A 20,378-nucleotide genomic window follows, 5' to 3' on the forward strand; every position below is an offset into this window, starting at 1 on the left:
GAATCGCCAGTGTCGGGGAGGATCACGAACGCGACTGTAGGATGGCCGACCACGACAGGGGAAAGGGGAGAGAGATCACGGAAAAATCGCGGGTTATGTCATGTTACGGCCACCAAGTGGAATAGTAAGGTGAACAGCGGGCGCTCTCCGCCGAAGATGGGCTCGAGTGGAGGTACTCGGTACTTCCAGCACCACGAGACTTCAGGGGTAAAAGGTTCCCCTGAAGAGGGCGCCATGGTTCCCACGGCGAGTCCTCACGAGTCACCAGTACAATCGGATGGACCCTGCCGACGGCGACTGCATTGACGCTTCAGATTCCTGGGTCGGTCACGATGGGCGGGAGAACCTCTACAAGGAATGATGAGGTCTCAGTCTACATACGATGTCATATAGAGATTTAAATGTATACCCTCTGATCGCGCTACAATACCCCGTAGAACTAGAATCCTACGATGTGAGACTGTTGACCTGGAGCCTTTTACGGTGCGTTCGCGAGTCAGGGCCAGGCCGTTGAGATGCAGACGAGTAGAGACTTCCACTAGAGTGAGTTCCAGTTAGTCCGGGCGCCCTCCCGCCCGGAGGGTCCAAAAGGCCGTGAGAAAGACTGCAGGCCAACACACTCGTCGTTCAGAAGTAGAAAACGCACTGGCCGAGCACATGCAACCGACGAGCACCGCTGAATGGGCGCGACAGATCACCCGCCTTCCGAGTTCCCGTCTGACCTTCGATCTCGACTCGATCCTTATTTGTCCAGATACTGGCGACCTCGGAGAAACGCAACCCTTTCAAGCTTCAGTGGCGGACTGGAACTGAACGAGAGAAAATCTCGACTGGAAAAGCCTTGACCGCCACTGTACAAGTGTATAACATCGGTGCCATACTGTATGCATACCTGTACGGTACTGAAGGTGTAATGGGTCGGCAAGCCGGACACGCAGGGAGACAAGTCGCTGTGCACGATGTGCATGAGTGCATGCGCCCTTGCCTGTGTTTGTGGAACGCTCGTACACAAGTGATCGAATTGCTCCTCAAGAGGTAAACAAAGCCCCCGCGAGTCTATCCAAGTTGGATGGATTCAGGGGTAAGGCCGAACCATGGTTCATCAGGCCTTTCCGTTCCTCACCTTTCAGTTGCGAGTCGGCAAGATCGCTCTCGATCACAAAGGATTCCAATACACTTTGAAACCATGGTCGTCGTGCACAAAATAAAAAGATGTAACTAATGTCATTGCTTTTAGCGAGGACGTGTAGCGGTTGAGTACCAAGTTTCTGAAGTTCCATTGATTGTGATAGAAGACTCATAGACACCGTACGTGTAGTATCTCACATGTCTGTTTGTCTATCAGCTCGAACAGTAAAAGCGGAATAATGCCCAATGATTACTACCCGTACAGTATGTATTGAATGAGAATTTCCTCTCTTGCACAATCTCTCTGTACAAACAGTCCAGCTAGATAACCTTGATGTTGGTTCATGACTTCATTCTACTCGGAACAAGCTCGACAAAGGGACGGCTTCTTCAATCTTACACTCTCTCGCTCTGGATGTTCATCTTGGATCAATTGGAACATCCCTACACCTCGTAAAGTATGTATCTGAGAGCTGTGGCCATCCCTTGCTAAAACAAAAAAAAAATCCCCCATATAGTAGGTCAAACTGCCGACGGAGCGTGCTGGTAGAGTAGGTAGTTATGGGTTTGAGTCTCACTCTCATGAAGGAATCTGGAATCTCCCATGTCGGATTATACGATCGAAAAGCATTTGATGCGGCGCCTTGCCAATCACGGCTCATGGATCCGTGATTTCCCCCTCCCCCCCCTTCGACAGCAAGGAGTAACTCGAACGCAAATCTGCACCTGATTACATCATTTCAAAACGAGGCTGAAAACAGGGCCTTTCAGTCAGGACGCACAACCTGTGACCGGGTTTCGATCAAGGGCCAATGCCCAGCTTGCGTGTGATCAGGCTGTCTTCATATGACTTATATTGATGAAGAGACCAGACTACAGTTCAAAGAGCATATGCCGGGAATTCATCGACAATTCAGATTGAATGGAATGCAATATGTTCGGCTAGGCCAAAGAACAGGAATGAACTGCCAATACATGTACAACGCGAATGTTGCTTGGTGGAAATGCTACGATGCTGACTTTTCCTTCGGGGCAGACAGGCAGAGAAAAAAGCCGGTGCTCCAGAAGGCGACTCAGGCTCACCTTGTCGGGCCGAGATGGGCTGAGTTTATTTGGGGCAGGTACTGTCGAACTTGAGCTTGCGGTCGGCAGTGAAGAGACCCCAGTGGTTCTCGTTCATGGGCTTGCCGTTGTCACCAATGCTGGAAGGCTTCCAGGACTCGTCGTAGGCCTCGAAGTAGAACAGATCGACACCCCAGTCGAGCATGCCGCAGACACCGGTCTTCCAGAAGGTCTCGGCATTCTTGGTACCAGCCAAGGCATTCTCGTAGTCCGAACCGCCGTCTATAGATGGTTCACAAAGCAAAATTCATTAGTCAAAGATGATCAAATCTCAGCGCACTGAGCGTCGCAGCATTCAGGAAAATCAGCTCTTACCGGTGGGCCAGCCAGTCTCGCCAGTGATCACACGGATCTTGTCGGCATTGGAGCCGGCAATCTTCTGGATGTGAGACATGGCACCAGCCATGTCGTCAAAGTAGGTCTGGTAGGCCTTGTCGGCAGCAGTACCTTGCCAGTAGGCGAAGGCATTGGCCAGGACGTAGGTGACCACGGGGCTGGTGGTGAACAGGTCATCCGCGGTGCCGTCGGCAAACTTGTTCCAGCTGTCGGCGGTACCGACAGTCACCTTGGGGAATTCCTTCGCAACGGTCGAAATATACTTGTGCAGCTGAGGGCCGGTCAGGTCGCCACGGTAGAGGGTCTCGGAACCGACAGTGATGGCCTCGATCACATCCTCATGACCGGGGACGGTCTTCTTGAGGGCAGCAAAGTCCTTCTGGAAGGAGGGATCATTGGTGCTCATGTCATTCTTTTCCTGAGGTCCGACCCTGATATGCGCAGTGTCAGGTTAGCATCGTGGACGGTGGACAGCCGATGCCTGGGAATCGGCCAGACCACTCAACTCGGCGCGAGCAGGAGAGTAACCTCGGATGGACTTACCAGATTCCCAAAACAACCTTGAAGCCCTTGCTCTTGGCCGCGGGGAGGATGTTCTGAGGAGTGTTGCACTCGCTGCCGGAGTAAGTGCGGACAAGGGTCGACAGGTCCTTCAAGTTGTCAAAGTCGAGCTCGTAGTCCTTGGTCGTCTTGCAGTCGCCATTGGGGAGCTTGTCACCCAGCGAAAAGCCCAGAGTGCCGCGGGCGGAGACCACTGCGGGAGCAGCGGCCAGAACAACCGGAAGAAGGCTCGAAACACGCATGATGTGCTACTTGGAATGTGGTGATGGGGACAAGGGGGATGGTCGAGGAATTTGATGAAAAAGGAACGAAAAGGAATGGAATCGAGTGACCGTTGGAATGGGTCAAGAAGTTGACTGCAGGAAGGATTGAACGCTCTCAGATCGAGGTGATCGAGAACAGATGGTAAAGAACGTCGGCGGTGGATGGATACAGCAGTAGTTGGTAGAGGGAAACAAAGTCACGACTCCAAAGTTTGGGTTGCACGCCGGACAGACTTGGGTGACCTCCTGGTCTATGCCTAAAGAGGCTGCCAAACGGGGGGGTGGATCAACTCCGCCTGGCCTCCGAAACGACTGGCCACTGGTCAATTCGGTCCAGGACGCTGAGGCTTGGGGCCTTTCCCGACGACCCTGACTTGACCATTTTGGGCCACACGGCTGCCAGGTGAAACACCAAAATTACGATTGTGCAAACCGCAAAGGGGATTCTGCCAGGAGTGACCGTCAACCAGCTAGGGTCCTGGGTCTGGACTCACTCCATCCTGTACTGGTGGCGGCCTCTCCATGCTCGAATTGGCTTTCCAGAAGGCTTCTCCGTCCCGCGACTAACTTGATTTGAATGGTGTTCTGGTCCCGAGATCTGTATGAGGTGCACATTAGAATCACTTCTTTAACTCCCTCAACATGAGGGTTTCCATCAATCGAGTTTAGATAACTGATTGGATCCACAGAATTCCCAATCCTCTAGGGCTATATATTCCCCGTGGAAGCCGGAACTCAGCATGGGTGATATGTTCACTGCCAAAATCGACAGATCATTGAAGACCTATCCGATCGACAGAAAGGCTCTCCAACAGACGTTGCGGGGAGCCTTCCTACTTAGATTCACCAACAAACAGCGTAAGATTCCGGACCTGCATACAAGTGAGCTTTTCAAACCTCCAACTTTTGCCATATACCCAAGTCCCCAGCTTGATGAGCATTCCTCGTCCGTATGACCGAGGTACCTGGGTTACTCCTCGGCCTCTCCCAGGGAACCCAAAGGGGGCCATTCATGTCTGATGATAACAATGCGTATCTATATGAATTCACTGGTTCTGCTAGACATGATCCCGTACTCTACAAATAGGTTGCATGCATCAAAATGAATTGAATTAGGCTAAGGGTTCAGCCTATCTTCTTTCAAATAACACTGGGCTATGATATCATGTTTTGTCTCGCACTCTTTCTCGATAAGTGCTGGACAATCTCCTTTCAGCTTGTGCAGACAATGCTGAAAGAATCTACAGACAAGAACTTGGGAGACCGGTGATCTAGACTAGTCCTAGACTCTTCACCGTCTCAATTTGACACAAGGGCCTCCATGGGCCAGGCTGAACAGACCGGGATGACCTAGAGAAGCAGGTTTCTGTCCCGCGCATATGTCTCCCTCAGAAGTGTGAGCTGATTGACAATCATTGTTTGCTGTGGCAGAGCAGCCGGCAGCTCAACAATCGCTCGGCGCATCAAGGCCAACCCGAATTGACCGAAAAAGCCAAGAATGCGCTCACTGGATGCCCGCAGCATGGCATAGAGAAGTGCAATTTGGGTGTCACGCAGCTGGGTGGGTGGGATCGAAAGGATCTTTTGCAGCGACGACCAGAACATTGTGTTCGGGAAGGGGTTGCGTCGCTGGGTCTTGCCGAAGTTGCGCAGCGTGAGAGCCGCATAGCCAGCACCCAAGGCCGTCATGCGGTCCATGTGGGCTTGCTCGCTTACGAAGGGTCCCCCAGCTTCTTCACGCCACCAGCCCAAAGCCTGCCGTCCCGACTCGGTCTTGTCATCGCCAGTGGAGCCCCAGAGCGCAGGGCAGACCACGCGGTACTTGGCGAGCAAGATGTCACTCATCGGAATGCCCTGGAACATGAAGCTGTCCATGGAGAAGATTTGGGCAGCGACAATGCCGATGGGTTCCGCATGATCGGGGTTGATGGAGGCTTCAGTGATCAATGCCGACACAAGGGCCTTGGCGAGCATGTTGAGGGCGTAGATCAACATTGCAGGCACTTTGTGTTCTGCCTGTGCCACTTCGGGAGGGGGAAAGGCGATGAAGCCGCGAATGTCGATTGCCGGTTCGGGGATCTGGAGAGCCTTCTCGAGCTCGGCCTTGATTTGCGCGGTCTAAGAATTTCCAACAAAGGTCAGTCTCTGGTCACACACAGCATCTAAAACCCATCAAGAGGAACATACCTGGGACTTGTTGGCGCCCTTGCCATCGCGGAGCTGTCCAACGCATTTCTTGATCGAACGGCGCATATCACCCATGGCCTGCTTTAGAGCAGGGTTCTCCTTGCCGATGCCGCGGAGCCACTCCCGCATTTGCTTGAGAGTTTGGTGAAGCTCAACATAACGGTCTTGAATGCATGCCTCTTCCGCTGTAAGACCGCGCGCACCAATCTTGGTCTGAGCCTGGAGATTCGCCTGTTCTTCAGCTGCCTGCTGCGCCTTTTTGGCCTCTTCCTCCTTTTGTCGCTTTTCCGCCTCCGCACGCTCCTTTTCCTCGCGTTGTCGGCGCTCTTTTTCCTCCTGCGCAGCTTTCCGAGCCCGCTCTGCCTCATCCGCGGCCTTCTTCGCAGCCTCTGCCTTGGCCTTTTGTTCAGTTGCTAGCCGGGCAGCTTCTTCTTGCTGGCGTCGGAGCTTTTCGGCCTTTTCTCGTTCCAGGCGATCAAGGCGTTCCTTCTCCTTCCGGGCAGCCTCTTCTGCCTGGAGGCGTGCTTCCTCTTCCGCACGGATGTGTGCTTCCAGAGTTGCCTCGGCCTGCTCGCGTACCCGGTCGTGGAACGCCGCAACTTCATCGAGGGCTGCCGTGTGCACAGCCTCGCGTTCCCGGTCGATTCGGTCGAGCTCTTCATAGTAGATTTTGCGCTCATATTCATGGACTCTGCGCAAGTCATCATTGAAGAGGCTGACCTGAGCAAGGTCCTGTGCAAGCTCCAAAATTAGTTGCCGCGTAGGGCTGTCTAGCGGAGCAGGGGTATCTCGGCAGCGAGTCATCGTGAATGGTCAACGTGCTCGCTTTTTGGGATGAGGTCTGGTGAGATGAAATAATAAGAATTGAGAAGGTGTCATGTATAGAAATGACTTTTATGAGTATGATGATCACTAACCTGAGGTGAGGGGAAGGGAACAGGAGAACGACCAGGAGGAGGAAAGGAGGGGCAGAGGAGGGAGGCCGCTGAGACGTGAGAGATTTTGATGAGAGGTCGAGAGCTCGTGGGATAGAGGATCGTCGGAGGGGGTTGGGGCTGAGAGCAAAAAGGCCAACCCGCGTCGAAACCTCAAGAGAGACGAGAGAGAAAGATGGTGGGGTGATTGGGGAGAAGCGAAGTTGGTGAGGGGAGTGAGGATAAGGTTGCTGAAAAAAAGGTTGACGAAATGGTGATTTTCAATGATCGAGGAAGTGTTGAGTATCCGGAGAAGTGAGGTGAAAGAAGAGAAGAGAGAGGACGAGCGAGAGAAGGGTTTTAAGTAGGTTCAGGAAAGTGAAGCGTTTACGAGGATGGCGTGTTCGCAATTCAATGCTCTGAGAGTTTATTTCTCAATTGGGAAACAAACACCTAGAGCAGGCAGACATGGCCTGGTGAAGTGTCGTTCGGGGGTTGTTTGCTAAGCTTCTCAAGATGGCGCTCACGTTGAGGGTCTTCACGTGGATTCGTCCAGCGTCACTCGTCCGTCGATGATGAGTTCTGCTCCGTCAAACTTCTGCGGCGATGCTTCATGGAAGTAAGTTTGACGCAAATGACTGGCGAACTGGTTCGAGGCCTTGGGCAGTCACGTCGCAAGCTGTCGCAGAATTGATAATTAGCTGGGCGAACCTTCCAATTGCACAGTCTCCTCACAGCTCTGGCCCGGGTACTGGTAATACCTAGGCATGAAGCTTCAGACATGACTTACCATGCTGTCTAGGAGCGACTCTGGTGCCTGCGATTGACTGGGACAAACAACAGGCTGAGCTCTGTGTACAGCTTCGACGGTCACTCCCCTCGAATGTACCTCCAAGTCCCGTCGCGGTCACCTCTCCGGCGCAAAATACCTATCAGGTCCACCCTAGTTTCCGCCCTCTTGACCACCCTGAATCCTTGTCATTGGTTCTCTCAAAATTACCGGCTGAGTCAGCCAAGACCGCCTTCGGCCCCGAGGTGACCATTGGAAGCTGGGCAGTCCACGACGGTTCCCCGGTTGACTTGGACGAAGGTTACCGAGCTCTCTGGCTGCAGTGGAACTCGAGGTCTTCGATCTTTGGTTCACTTGCATCATCATGAACATCACCGTCTGAATGGTACGAATTGGGCTGGCATTCCAGCTCTGGTGCTTGATGGTAATCGTCCGGAATATCATCTTCAAGAATCGGTCGCTCAATGTGCTCGAAGTCCCAAAATGTGTACAGTGACAGTCCAATGATAAGCTGGGCTTCAGACTACTAGTGCCCCGTTTGTCTTAGCGTTAGTTCAAGGCCAATGCTCCAGCTCAACGGCCACCGAGCCACTAAGGCAACGAAGTCTTTAATACTCGCACCAGCCGAAAGAAACACCGTGGATCAACGCCTTTTAAGTGAAACAACCATCATCCGGAAGACTTGCCAGCGTTCTCCCTGCTCGGATCGAACACGAATTGGGGTGAGTCAAGACGTCCACCAAGAAAAAGCATTTATATCAATTATGGCACCATGGCTCCATCAAGATAAGGACGAGGTCGCCGGGAGCATTGAAGATCGTCGACACCGTCCTTCGGGGAAGCTTTGCGTTCGATCAAAGTATGGAACTGTAATTACAAGATAAGAATCTGGATCCACTACGTGAAAACAGGATGTCAAGACCCGTATTGCGTCAGATAGCATTCAGTTATACTAATACCATACAATAATCGCCATCTGTATTCAACCCTCTCCCCACACCCGCTTTGTATGGATCCATCACCACCTCTTTCTTCTCCTTTCCCCCCCTCCTTCTCTTCCCCTACTACCCATCTCTCTTTCTCTCTTCCCCCCTCTTCATCGCTCCTTCAAGCCAGATTGGTCGATGCTCGCGTCGTCTATTCTGAGAAATTACTGATTACTCTTGTTGTCATTCCTTTCGAGGGACGTGCAACTGTCTTTGGTTTGCCCACTACTTGAGCTGCCGAAACTGCTATCGAAATCGAGGAAGCTTTCACCGTAGCTCGACACCTCGTCGAATCGATCTCTAATTATCCGTCCAAGCTCCTTCGGCCCTAGTCCAATCCAGTTGCCCTTTTCTTTTCGAGTCGGCTGTCCTCTGTTTGTGCGTCTTTTGCACTTGCAGCTGCAATCCGCCGATTCGGCCTTTCCCACACCACACTCGTCGAATCGAGCGTCTTCCATTTTGGGTCCGTCTTCGAACCCATCGAACCTCTTTGCCTTTTACACTCGACTGACGCTTGACTGCCGCTTCAGCTCGGTTTCGCAACCCTCTCTTGTCCTTGCTATTGATCGCTTCTTCGGCAGCATCAGCAAATTTCTTCCTACATTGGATCCGTCTCGCGATCATTCTGGAATGCATAGGTATTAAGGAAATTTGATACCTTCTGCAGGTAAGAAATGAAGATAAGAAGGATTGAGCACACATATCCCAGAGCACGAGTTTGCGTCCGCAGGCTATTTGAGAGGATTCGCTGGAAGTGTCTAAGTTGTGTCACCGTCACCCCGTTCATGCTCCTCTGACACTCCCCACGGGTTTGTCAAATACATTTTCATCGAGGCTGTCGTTTGTGCCGCACTATATCTGGTACCACAAGTTGGGAGCTCTTTACTGAAGCTGTGGCTTCCCCGCCCATGACAGCTTGATTCTTCTTCGTGCCTTCCTCATCTCATCAACTTGCCTCCCATTTTTTGTCCCCGCCTTTCCATTATTTCCTTCTCGAGCTTCTTTTTGGCCTCTCTGCACTTCTTGCCCTTGCCACACCGATCGTCGATTATCTTTGCTAACCCATTCTTTCTCAACCTTGCAGTATACCTCAAAGTCTTTCGCCGTTTTGGCAACGGTCTAGTGAACAAGTCCAACCGATTGCGATCGGTCTGTGATCCGAGCTCACACCGTTCGATCGCCTCTCCAAGGCAACACTGGGCTTTCTAGTCTTCGGATATTTCTTCGTCCTCTACCTTTTTGAGACTCTCACAAATCAATTGGTTCTTTTCAACCGAAATCATGGACCAGTCTGGCCAGTCTGGCGTTCCCGGCCCCGGTGGGCGTAAGCTTCACATTGCTCACCGGAGAAGTCCGTCGGAGCTAACTCCTTTGATGAGTACGAGAACCCTTCAATCTCCGCCCCACTGAGTTCTTCGAGCTGACAAGCACTGTCCTAGTGGAACAACTGGCTATTCAGCAACAAATCGAGCTGCTCCAGCAGCAGCAACAGCAAATTGCTGCCACTCACCAGCAGTATGTGAATATGGGTCTCTTGCAGCCGCAGCAGTTGGGCCAAGTCAATGCCTTCTCTCCTGGTGGCTCGATCGGTGGTGTTTCTCCGCAGGTCAACGCTTTTCAATTCCCTCAGCAACAACAGCTTGGATTGCCGATGAATGCACAGAATCAGCACTCGCATCGTCGCAACCAGTCCGCTCTTCCCGGTCTCGCCATGGGCCCTCCCCCCGCTCCTTCCTCTGGTGCTTCTGGCTACGCCGACTATAACCAACAAGGCCCCAACAACCATCAAAAGTCTGAGAACACCAACCACGGTCGTGGCCGAGGTGGTCCTCCTGGTGGGGGCGGTCACCAGCGCCGTCACTCCCTTGCGCTTCCCGAGGCCAAGAAGGCCGCTGAACTCGCTCAACAGAAGCGAACAGCCTCTGGATTCCAATTCCCCGCCCCTGCTCCGGGCTCCGAAGACCAGTCTGCTTCCGATGAAAAGCCCGGATCGAGCACCTCTCCAGCACCACAGGGTCTTGGTCTTCAGCGCGCTGGCAACATGCGTTCTGGTGGTCATGGTCGTAGTCAATCGATGGCCATTGGCGGTAACCGTGGTTCTCTGTCTGGACGCGGTGCAGGAGGTTTCCAATTCCCTGCCCCCAGTGACGGTCAACCGGAGAACCAGCGTCGCGCTAGTCAGCCTGGTGGTCATGCCCGTACTGGCTCGCGCAACTTCGACGGCAATTGGCGCCAGCCAAACAACCAGGCGCAAGGTCAGGATCAGCAGAAGTCTTTCGGCGGTCAACAGCAACAGCAGCAGCAGACTGGTGGCTTCCAGCCTGGTCATCGCTCGCGCGGCTCCATGAATCAATCCATGGGCTCCATTGGCCAGTTCCAGTATCCCGGCCAGCCTCAGCTTATTCAGCTCCCTCAGGGTCAGGTCATGATGGCCACGCCGCAGATGTTTGCCGGTGGTCAGACACAGCTCAACCCGCTTCAACTTGCCCAGCTCCAGGCTCTTCAGCAACAAAATGGTCAAGGATTGACCGGCCTTCAAGCAAGCCAGCACGCTCCTCCACTTTCGGTTCAGCAGCAACAACAGCAACAGCAACAGCAACGAAAGACGCTGTTCACTCCCTACTTGCCACAGGCTAATCTGCCAGCTCTGATCAGCAATGGACAGCTGGTCGCGGGTATTCTGCGTGTTAATAAGAAGAACCGCTCAGATGCCTATGTTACCACGCCTGATTTGGACGCCGACATTTTCATCTGCGGCAGCAAGGATCGTAACCGTGCTCTTGAGGGAGACTACGTCGCCGTCGAACTGCTTGACGTTGACGAAGTGTGGAATCAGAAAAAGGAGAAGGAGGAAAAGAAGAAGCGCAAGGACATCACTGACGCTCGCTCGGGAAGCAATGCTGGCAATGATAAGCTGGGTCGATCCGACTCGACTGGCGACCGGCAAGAGATCGCTCCCGACGGAAGTATTCGCCGCCGGGGCAGTCTCCGCCAGCGCCCGACTCAGAAAAAGAATGACGACGTCGAGGTCGAAGGACAGAGTCTCCTTTTGGTCGAAGAAGACGAGATCAGCGACGAGCAGAAGCCACTGTACGCAGGGCATGTCGTCGCAGTCGTTGAACGTATTGCTGGACAGATGTTCTCAGGCACCCTTGGACTCCTTCGGCCCAGTAGCCAGGCAACCAAGGAGAAGCAAGAGGCGGAGCGTCAGGCTCGGGATGGTAACCATGGTCGGCACCAAGATCGCCACCAAGAAAAACCCAAGATTGTGTGGTTCAAGCCTACCGACAAGCGCGTTCCCTTGATTGCTATTCCCACAGAGCAGGCCCCCCGTGACTTTGTGGAGAAGCATCAAGATTACGCTAACCGCATCTTTGTGGCTTCAATCAAGCGCTGGCCTATCACCTCGTTGCATCCTTTCGGAACATTGGTTGAGCAGCTTGGTGAGATGGGTGACCTGCGCGTTGAAACCGATGCCCTCCTTCGTGACAACAACTTTGGATCTGACGAGTTCTCCGACGCTGTGATCAAGAGTATTGGTTGGGAGGATTGGTCCATCGCCAAAGAGGGAGATGTTCTCGCTGCTCGTCGAGACTTCCGCGAGGAATCCTCCTTCACTGTTGATCCCCAGGATTCAAAGGCACTTGAAGATGCCTTCCACATGAAGAAGCTCGCCGATGGCAAAGTTGAGATTGGTGTCCACGTTGCCGATATTGCCCACTTTGTCAAGGGTAACTCCCTCGTTGATCGTGAGGCGAAAAAGCGGGGCACTGCAGTCTACCTCGTCGATCGCATCATGAACATGCTTCCTCCTCGTGTTTCCAACGAACTCTGTTCCCTTGTTCCAGGTGAAGACCGCCTAACTGTCAGCGTTGTCTTTAAGGCCGACCCTAATACCGGTGCGATTGATGACGATGTTTGGATCGGCAAGGGCGTCATTCGAAGCGCTGGTCGCCTTGATTATGATGAGGTGAACTCAGTGCTGACTGGCAAGTCAACATCGACCAGCGCCGCAATCGCTGCTGATAACTTGCAATTACTTCATGTGAGTGTGAATGAAAATGAGCTGCACTCACTAACTTGTTTGTAGAGTTTACAGAGGCATGCTAACACTCAATCTGTCCAGGCAACCGCAAAGAAGTTCCGCGACGCCCGGTTTGGCAACCGAGTCGCCGATGTTCCTAGCCTGCGTCTTCTCCAGCAGTTGGATGATGAGAATGTTCCGGTTGAGTACAATATATTTGAGTCTACTCCCGCTCACGAGCTTGTGGAGGAGCTGAGTCGCCAGGCCAACTTTTATGTTGCTCGAAAGCTGGCCACCGCTTTGCCTGGCAAGGCTTTCCTGCGCCGCCAGAACTCTCCGAACTCGCGACGTCTTACTCAGTTTGTTGATCGGATGAATCGCCTCGGGTACAACATCGACTCGTCTAGCAGCGGCAGTCTTCAGAGCTCTCTTTGCAAAGTTGATGACGTGGACATCCGCAAGGGTATGGAGACTTTGCTGTCAAAGGCGATGCAGCGTGCCAAGTACTTTGTCAGTACCGGTGCCCCTGACGAGCAGCGCCAGCACTACACTTTCAACGTGCCCGTCTATACCCACTTTACTAATCCCTCGCGTCGCTATGCCGACATCGTTGTGCATCGCCAACTCGAGGCTATTCTATCAGGGGGTGCTATTGAGTTTACTGATGACATTGAATCTCTGACCAAGACAGCTGATCTCTGTAACAACAAGAAGGACTCTGCCCTCAACGCCCAAGAGCAGAGTGTGCATATTGAGGCCTGCCGTAATATGGACCGCAAGGTTCATGAAATCGGCGGCGATTTGATCAGTGAGGGCATTGTTCTCTGCGTCTACGAGTCAGCCTTTGATGTACTCATTCCCGAATTCGGCTTCGAGAAACGGGTCCACTGTGATCAGCTACCGCTGAAGAAGGCCGAATATCGCAAGGACAGTCGTGTGCTCGAACTGTACTGGGAGAAGGGCGTTCCCTCCTCTGCTTACATCCCCGAGGACGAGCGTCCCAAGCCTGGAAATTCTCGCGCCGCCCAAGCAGCTGCCGCTGCTCGTGAAGCCGAAGCCGCCAAGGAACGTGCCCGTGAGCGTGATGAGGCCATGCGCAAGCAGACCGAGACTGGTACCATGTCTGCTGACGATGTTAACGCCCTGTTCGATGACGATGAGGATGTTGACGAGGTCACTGAAATGGCTGCCGGGGTTTCTCTCAGCTCGGCTGATCGCTCCACCCAAAGCATGCCTCCCTCGCCTACTCGCAACGGCCACCACCAACAAGGTCCTCACCGCACTCGGTCGGACCCAAAGATCGCGACCGGTGCCGGTGATGCTCCGGAAAGTATGATGACCAACAAGGAGAAGTACTTGAAACTCTTCAAGCTGAGAGAGGAAGATGGCGAGTTCATCCAGGATGTCACTGAGATGACTCGTCTCCCTATTATTCTGAAGACCGATCTCTCTAAGAGCCCACCGTAAGTCTTCTCTTTTATCCACAAATCACTCTTCTCTGCGATTTCCGGAGGACGACAGTTGAAGTAGTCTACTGACCACTCGATACAGCTGCCTGACTGTGCGATCAGTTAACCCCTATGCCCTGTAACGGCAATGCCCGGAATTAACTCTTTCTCCTTGAGAAATATTATCGCATGTCTATCCTACAGATTCATTGGATGCTTCGGGCAATGGTCTTCGTCCCATGCCCTATCCCACATGCACGGACATAATATTGCCCCAACAACATTCGGATCGCATTTTAAAATCCCCACACCTCGTCAACATCCACCTACTCATCTTTCCGGCATGCTTTGGGGCTTCCGTATACTTATCAATTTTTAAATCTTGTGCAGCGGCTGTTTCTTGTGTTTACTTCCATTTCTCTTTTTCGCACGGGCGTCTGAGTCTACTCTGCTTGAGAAAACAAAACGAGAAATTAACATATTGTTCCTTGCTTCCCGTCCCTTTTTCGGCTTTTGTTTTCTCGCAAGGCTCTGCAAACTTTCGGGTCGTTTGCCATTTCCTGCAATTGTTTGCGAAACTGGCGAAGCGAATTTGAGATTCTTCAGTCCGCTGCCTAAAGGCGCAGGAAGTCCTTGGTTAGCTTCAGGTTTCTTTTTCTATCTTATCATATTTGCCTTGTCTCCCGCCTGTGCAAAGTGTAGTCCAATTGTAATCCCCTCTTTTAGGCTTTCAGTGTCTTGCGCAACTTGACACACCACTCATCATAAGTACTGCCGTGGCGTTCGTTGACTTCTTGGACTCTTTTGAGGATCCTGGGCCCCGGTGAAGAACTCAATTCTAAGGCACAACGGTATACTACCGAGATGCTCTTGACATGGATTTTCGTCGCAGGCTATCTATCAAGCCTGGTCCACCTGATGACTGAAACAGGGGTCATTACCCGCGAGCTCCAAGAAATAACGTTTTCTTTTTCCGTGGGCTGTTGTGCCAGAATTTCGATCTTGCATGCCCTGGGTATTCATCTACAATAGATTATTGCACCTCCAATCGCGCGACGGTGTCCATTTCTCCAAGTTGTTCTAAGACCAGTCATCCAGTCAAAGTGCAAGAAAAGTCTCTCTCGTTCCAATTGTTCGTTCCTGTACAGCAGATCGATATAACTGCGTGATCTGACCATGTGAGTAGGGGATATATCGGCTGAAAAGAGAAGTTTCCTAAGAACATCCATCTGGGTTGACTTTTAAAGTTGCCGTCACGGAATGATTGGATCGAACAAGTATATGTTTGGGCCTGGAATATGGGAGAGACACGGTAAGAAGGGGCTTTGAGTGGAAGGTCAGGCTCTTGGGAGACCTACTTCAATGAGAAGCCCTTGGTCGTTACGAATGAGGAGTGATTGGTTCACTGTTCTGGTTGTAGTGGAAAGGTAGTATGAGAGTTGAGCATTATTATGAATAGCCTCGAGAATGAAGAACAAATAATAAAAACAGAAAACAAAGACTGGGGGAAAAAAGGCGAAGAATAACAAAAACAATCAGATGCGCCCTTTCAACTCGAACAGTTAGACTTTTATTCCAACAACCCACGCGAAACGGTAAAACTCCTTCATGGCACGCTAATAATGAAGAGGGAGGGGTATCAAATAAAACAAGTAGTCCGACACCTGGATATCGGCGGGAAAAATAAATCAAAGGATAAGAACCGAGAATCAAAAAGACGAGATCGAAGAGGAAAAAAAGGTGGCTCTCATAGCCGTCGCACGCCCATGCGACCCTTGGACTTGGGCCCAGCTCCATTGCGAGGCAAAGCCGCCTTCTTCTGATTGCCCTCTACCTTGGAAGGCTCTCGGGTGGTCTCGCGAACTGGAGGGGGAAGAGGCACCACAAAGGGATTTTCCACCGAGGACGGGGCACTGCTGTTGGGACTGCTGGTGAAGGGTGTAGTGGAGGTTCTGAGAGGTATCTTTGCGCCGAAGCCGGTAGTGTCGTGGTTCTCCTTGCCACCGGTGTTGGGCCGCGTGCGATCAGGGACCACCTCCTCCCGAATCTGGCGAGTGCCTCGGAGACGAAGGGGGCTGCTCCGTTCCCTGCTAAAATCCATCATGGGAGCGGCGCGGCGGGGTGAAGGGGAGAGACGGGAGCTGGCGACATTGGCGCGGATGTTTCGGGCCGAGGGAGCCATGTAGCCTGTCTCATCTTCGGACTCGGAGTACTCGCTTGAATCCCGCACGAGAACTCTTTCCACATCGGAATCATCGGGATCGGAGGTGGCAATGACGGAGAGCGGGCGTTTGATGGGTGAGCTCCTCACTGGAGTTGGTGGTGGAGCGCGAAGAGGAGTGGGGACATCTGAGCAGGGCACGTTCTCCTTGCTTGAGCCCGAGAGGCATTCGGTATCGCTCTCGATATCAGCCATGACGGCGTCGTCGAGGCCAGAGTGACGATGGGCGTCAGGCGCAGTCGCCTGACTTGACGATCCCGCGTTCGATCGAAACGGATTCTCTGGCAAGCTCTCGGTGTCGGTGGTTTGTCGTGCGCCACTCAAAGCCAGGCGCGGCTGCTTTCTCGGACGAGAGTCTCGAAGATCCTCTCCGTCCAACAGGCTGGAGGCAGACTCCTCACCCCGATCCCGAGCTCGCTTCACAGCCGCTCGCATAGCGGGTTGGATCGGTGCGTGAATCGATGTGAGAAGTTTGGCTTGGTGTGCAAATGCAGAAAAGTCCTCTCGGAGAAGCGTTCCGGCAGTTGCGTTGAGCGCAGAGTCTGGGTTGGGATGGATCAAGAGACAGGAGATGGTCTGAAGGTAAGGTGAAAGAAGCGGTTGAGGTCAGCGAGGGGGCTCTGAGTTAGGGCAGAATCGATTCCTCTATTCGCGCTTCGGTCCCCACGACAGATTACATCGTCGTGGGGGATCCCCGGCGTCGTGATAGGTTGCCATGGGATAACTTACGACGAGGACGTCGCGTAATGTCAACTTGGACTGCCAGTCTCTCTTGAGCGTATCGACGCACACTGCACCCGTCATCTCCTCCACATTGGGGTGCCAGATCTTGGTACGGAAGACTGCTTTGGGAGGACTTTTAGGATAGTCCTTTGGGATCTTTAAATGTAGTCGCCAGAGACCTTCCGAGTAAGGAGTCCCCGGTGGACCAGTAATGAGAATATTTAATTGCGATAGATCATCTGCGCTTGCGAAATGAGTATCATCGGGAGGTAGCAAGTAATACGGTGGAAGTCTGTCCCCATGAAGGGCAGCATGGTCTGCGGTCAAGCGGCGCAAGTTCGACATCTAGAATGTATATAGTCAGAATAAGAGAAATCTGGACCATAGATAGTATGCGAGCAGAGACTCCTGGTTTGTCCATGTAGGATACAGTTGGAGTTCAAGCCTGAGACTTACCATCGTGACGAGCTGCCTCTTCAATGACAAAGGTGACGACGTCTGAGGGCACAACCTTGTGATGGCTTCGCCGACGGATTATTGTTTTGGTCCGGCGATTCCGAAGCAACCAGGGCGGTGACGCGGCTCGACGCGATCGCGTGAGTGCATCACCCAATTTTGCTTCCGCTTTGGGAGATCCCGCGTTAGTCACTGGTCGGTTGAAGTGAACGGTGGCCATTTGGAGGAGGTTCAAGCGCACAACGGTGACAAAACATGTATTGTAGCTCTATCATTGTGAATCTAGTCAATTGATCAAATCAGTAGATTTGGTGTGTTCGATCAAATCTACCAAAGACTTCCCAGCCGCTTAGGCGTTCAGCTTATACTATTGCCCGTCTGTGAGAATCCATCAGCATCATTGCCCTTGTCCCACTTGGGAAGTGGCTAAGATCCACTCACGGGCCCACCAGGGTCTCCATCTGCGATAAGAGTTCCTCGTAGGGCTACCGCTACTCTGTGCTACATGGGAGGGGGGAACAGTGGAGTGGTCTTGAAACAATCATCACGACCCAATAGCCATTATTGAATGAATCAGGGGAGAGAGTCAGGACATCAACACACAATGACATTGGAGATAAAAAGACAGTTAATAGATGCGCCGAGGATATGCTGCATGCAACAACGACTGATCAAACAAGACAGTAGGGATCTTGCAATTATGAATTGTCCAAAAACCAATAACCCTGAATATTAGGCATAGAAGATGATAAAGTAGCTAGACAGAAACTGAACAAGGGCATAAATGAAGCCCGCAGATTTTCGTAACAATCGTTCCACGGAAAGACCATGCCAATGGGATTGTGGTCAATCCATATGTGCCCCCTGTCCGGCGGTGTCACTTGCTATCTGACGGCACAGTACCCAGTGGCGGTCCGCAGTTAAAGTGAAGCTGTGACGCGAAGACATGGCGTTCAGTCCGGGGAGGGGGATCAAGTCTGATGCTTTCTACAGAGCGAAAGCGGCCAGGGCAGCCAGACCGGCCAGACCCATGGGTGCAGCGGTGGCCATCGCAGCTCCCTTGGAGACGGTGGAGGAGGCGGCCGAAGCCCCCGATGACTCGCTGGAGGAAGAGGAGTCCGTCTCGGTGGCGGTGGAGGTGGATGTGCCAGTCATGGTGACCATGCCGGAGGAGGTCTTGGTCGAGCTCATCCGGACGGAGGAGAAGCCGCTCATGGAGGCAGAGGCGCTTCCCATGGGAGTAGGAACGCTGCCGCTGCTGGAGGAAGAGGAGGAGCCAGTGTTTGTGGCCGGAGTGACTACCGGCTCAGAGAGACCGGCAGGAATCGAGGCAGCAGGCTGCTGGGAGGTAACTGCGGCAGGCTGTGTGGTCACGGGGAGAGGCTGGCCAGTCACGACACCCAAAGAGTTGGTCTGAGTGAGGTATTGAGTGGCAGGGTTACCCTATTCCAGGCACACGCGGCCCTGTTAGCTTAGGGTTCGTCACTCGTAGGAGAAGATCCAGTGATAGCCTGAAAGGACCCCGAAGAAGGGTGAGCGGAGACCTACCTCGACGGAGCTGGACGAGTCAGCCGCGATGGCACCCATGGCCAAGGTGGAGAGAGAGGCGATGATGATGGAGGCACGCATATTGCTGGCTTGATTTGAGTTCTTGAAAGTGGTTGATGATTGAACGAAGGTGTGACGTGCAATAGAAGACAAAGCTGGAAGCGAGTGTCGATAGAGAGTGAGAGATTAAATGCTAACCGGTGGTTGTCTAGGGAAACGCACAAACAATCGAATGAACTGAGAAGTCATGGGTCTCGCCGGTGGTGTGGTACCAACGGTTTTATATGTCGTGGTACGGACTCTGTCCACATGTGCCCTCCAAGTCTCCCTGGGCAGACCTGCCGAGTGATCTGCTCACATCTGGAGGTCTTGTCTTACCTTGAGAAACCTTGCCAAATGCAGGGCTGCACCGCACGGACAACGCCATCCAAGCCTCGTCTCCAATCTCCAGTCTCCAATGGGCCCACCCAGTCCAGCCCAGCATGTACCCGAAAGGGACGAGTCCCGATCACCGATCGAAAAGAGTGGAAATGATTGGAAAAGAGCAGAAAATCCTCGAACAGTCAGAGTGGGGCGGTGCTCGTCGCGTCGGATCGGCAGAGGTCGAGATGGTTCCTTTTTTTAGAATTCCAGGGCCTCTCGTACATCCCCCATTACGCATCCTGGGATGCACTTCAACCAAAATTGTCCAGTCCTCGTCGCCCATCACCCGTCTCTGGGGTCCGAAGGGTAACGTCAAATGACACACTAATGCAGTCGTGGTCGCTCCGGCTCAAATCTTATGCCAGTGTGACATGCAGCTCGACTCGGTCGTGGTGAGTTGTCGTCAGCTCCCTTGAGCCTGTTGCCATCGCGACGAGAAAGTGGCATACATTCATATGAACGACCGGCGGACGCGCCATCATGTATACTTTGAAGGTATTTGGTGTGAATGCGGTTCATACGCTCCATACACGCTCCACTTCCATTGTCAGCTCCAATTCCAATTTTTCCCCCAATGTATGGACTGTCTGTAGATGTATCTCTGGATGGATATCGTATCCCTCCGCCAGTCTGGAGTTCAGAAGGGCCCACTTCTCACGGACAGACCTTGGAAGCCGGAGCGCGAGCCTCCTACGTAAACGGCGGAGTAATCAATATACATTCCCAAGCTAGTCGCACCCGTCAGGATCATCCACAAATCGTCCGACTCAGGTCGATGACTTGTTGCCAACCGAAGACGGTCCTTGACTAATTTTTCAGAGTCGGACCGGGTCCTGTTTCGGAACCTCATCTTCAGGGGAAGAGACTGTAAGTTTGAATGGGAGTATCACATTGACCAGGTTGGTTTCATCCAAACACCCCTTCCAAGGTTGGGCGTAGGTTTGAGTGAGCCGCAACAGCCAACCACTGGCACTCCCTAGAATACTCAATACAGTATGTATTTGTCCCTTGTCCGCGATCGGTCACTCGAGTCCTGCATGTGGAAAGCTTGTCACGAAAGGCACCAAGAGCAGTGTTTCCATGGATCAATATGCACACAAGTTCAGTCAACATCTAGTCAACGCATGTTCGCTGGGGGCCGTCGGTGCAGGTGCCTGGAGCCGGAGAAAGTCCCATACTTGGCATACTCGGTTCTGAAAAACCATGATTCTCTTCGCTGTCCGCCTCCAGCTGGATCAACGGTAGTGG

The 20,378-nt window shown here is 52.7% G+C and overlaps 7 protein-coding genes across 7 annotated transcripts; 2 read left to right on the plus strand and 5 right to left on the minus strand.

The window, feature by feature from the left end:
* Nucleotides 1-2,236: 2,236 nt before the first annotated feature.
* On the minus strand, nucleotides 2,237-3,389 carry POX_c04056 (Glucan 1,3-beta-glucosidase; the record flags this gene model as incomplete). The annotated part of the gene is made up of 3 exons (XM_050112941.1): nucleotides 2,237-2,472; nucleotides 2,566-3,017; nucleotides 3,130-3,389. 3 exons carry the CDS (start codon nucleotides 3,387-3,389, stop codon nucleotides 2,237-2,239), a joined length of 948 nt encoding a protein of 315 aa, XP_049970497.1.
* A 1,371-nt stretch (nucleotides 3,390-4,760) lies between these two features.
* On the minus strand, nucleotides 4,761-6,401 carry POX_c04057 (uncharacterized protein; the record flags this gene model as incomplete). The annotated part of the gene is made up of 2 exons (XM_050112942.1): nucleotides 4,761-5,528; nucleotides 5,598-6,401. 2 exons carry the CDS (start codon nucleotides 6,399-6,401, stop codon nucleotides 4,761-4,763), a joined length of 1,572 nt encoding a protein of 523 aa, XP_049970498.1.
* Nucleotides 6,402-7,117: 716 nt separating this feature from the next.
* POX_c04058 (uncharacterized protein) lies at nucleotides 7,118-7,669 on the plus strand (the record flags this gene model as incomplete). Its single annotated transcript, XM_050112943.1, has 2 exons — nucleotides 7,118-7,259; nucleotides 7,314-7,669. 2 exons carry the CDS (start codon nucleotides 7,118-7,120, stop codon nucleotides 7,667-7,669), a joined length of 498 nt encoding a protein of 165 aa, XP_049970499.1.
* A 918-nt stretch (nucleotides 7,670-8,587) lies between these two features.
* On the minus strand, nucleotides 8,588-8,923 carry POX_c04059 (uncharacterized protein; the record flags this gene model as incomplete). Its single annotated transcript, XM_050112944.1, has 1 exon — nucleotides 8,588-8,923. The coding sequence occupies one exon, from the start codon at nucleotides 8,921-8,923 to the stop codon at nucleotides 8,588-8,590; it is 336 nt and encodes a 111-aa protein (XP_049970500.1).
* Nucleotides 8,924-9,568: 645 nt separating this feature from the next.
* On the plus strand, nucleotides 9,569-13,778 carry POX_c04060 (Virulence protein SSD1; the record flags this gene model as incomplete). Its single annotated transcript, XM_050112945.1, has 3 exons — nucleotides 9,569-9,665; nucleotides 9,727-12,332; nucleotides 12,414-13,778. The coding sequence occupies 3 exons, from the start codon at nucleotides 9,569-9,571 to the stop codon at nucleotides 13,776-13,778; spliced, it is 4,068 nt and encodes a 1,355-aa protein (XP_049970501.1).
* A 1,728-nt stretch (nucleotides 13,779-15,506) lies between these two features.
* On the minus strand, nucleotides 15,507-17,379 carry POX_c04061 (uncharacterized protein; the record flags this gene model as incomplete). Its single annotated transcript, XM_050112946.1, has 3 exons — nucleotides 15,507-16,556; nucleotides 16,710-17,020; nucleotides 17,160-17,379. The coding sequence occupies 3 exons, from the start codon at nucleotides 17,377-17,379 to the stop codon at nucleotides 15,507-15,509; spliced, it is 1,581 nt and encodes a 526-aa protein (XP_049970502.1).
* A 767-nt stretch (nucleotides 17,380-18,146) lies between these two features.
* Nucleotides 18,147-18,788, minus strand: POX_c04062 (uncharacterized protein; the record flags this gene model as incomplete). Its single annotated transcript, XM_050112947.1, has 2 exons — nucleotides 18,147-18,602; nucleotides 18,708-18,788. The coding sequence occupies 2 exons, from the start codon at nucleotides 18,786-18,788 to the stop codon at nucleotides 18,147-18,149; spliced, it is 537 nt and encodes a 178-aa protein (XP_049970503.1).
* Between the last annotated feature and the right edge of the window lie 1,590 nt (nucleotides 18,789-20,378).

Source organism: Penicillium oxalicum, chromosome III (genome assembly GCF_001723175.1).
Source record: "Penicillium oxalicum strain HP7-1 chromosome III, whole genome shotgun sequence".
Lineage (NCBI taxonomy): Eukaryota > Fungi > Ascomycota > Eurotiomycetes > Eurotiales > Aspergillaceae > Penicillium > Penicillium oxalicum.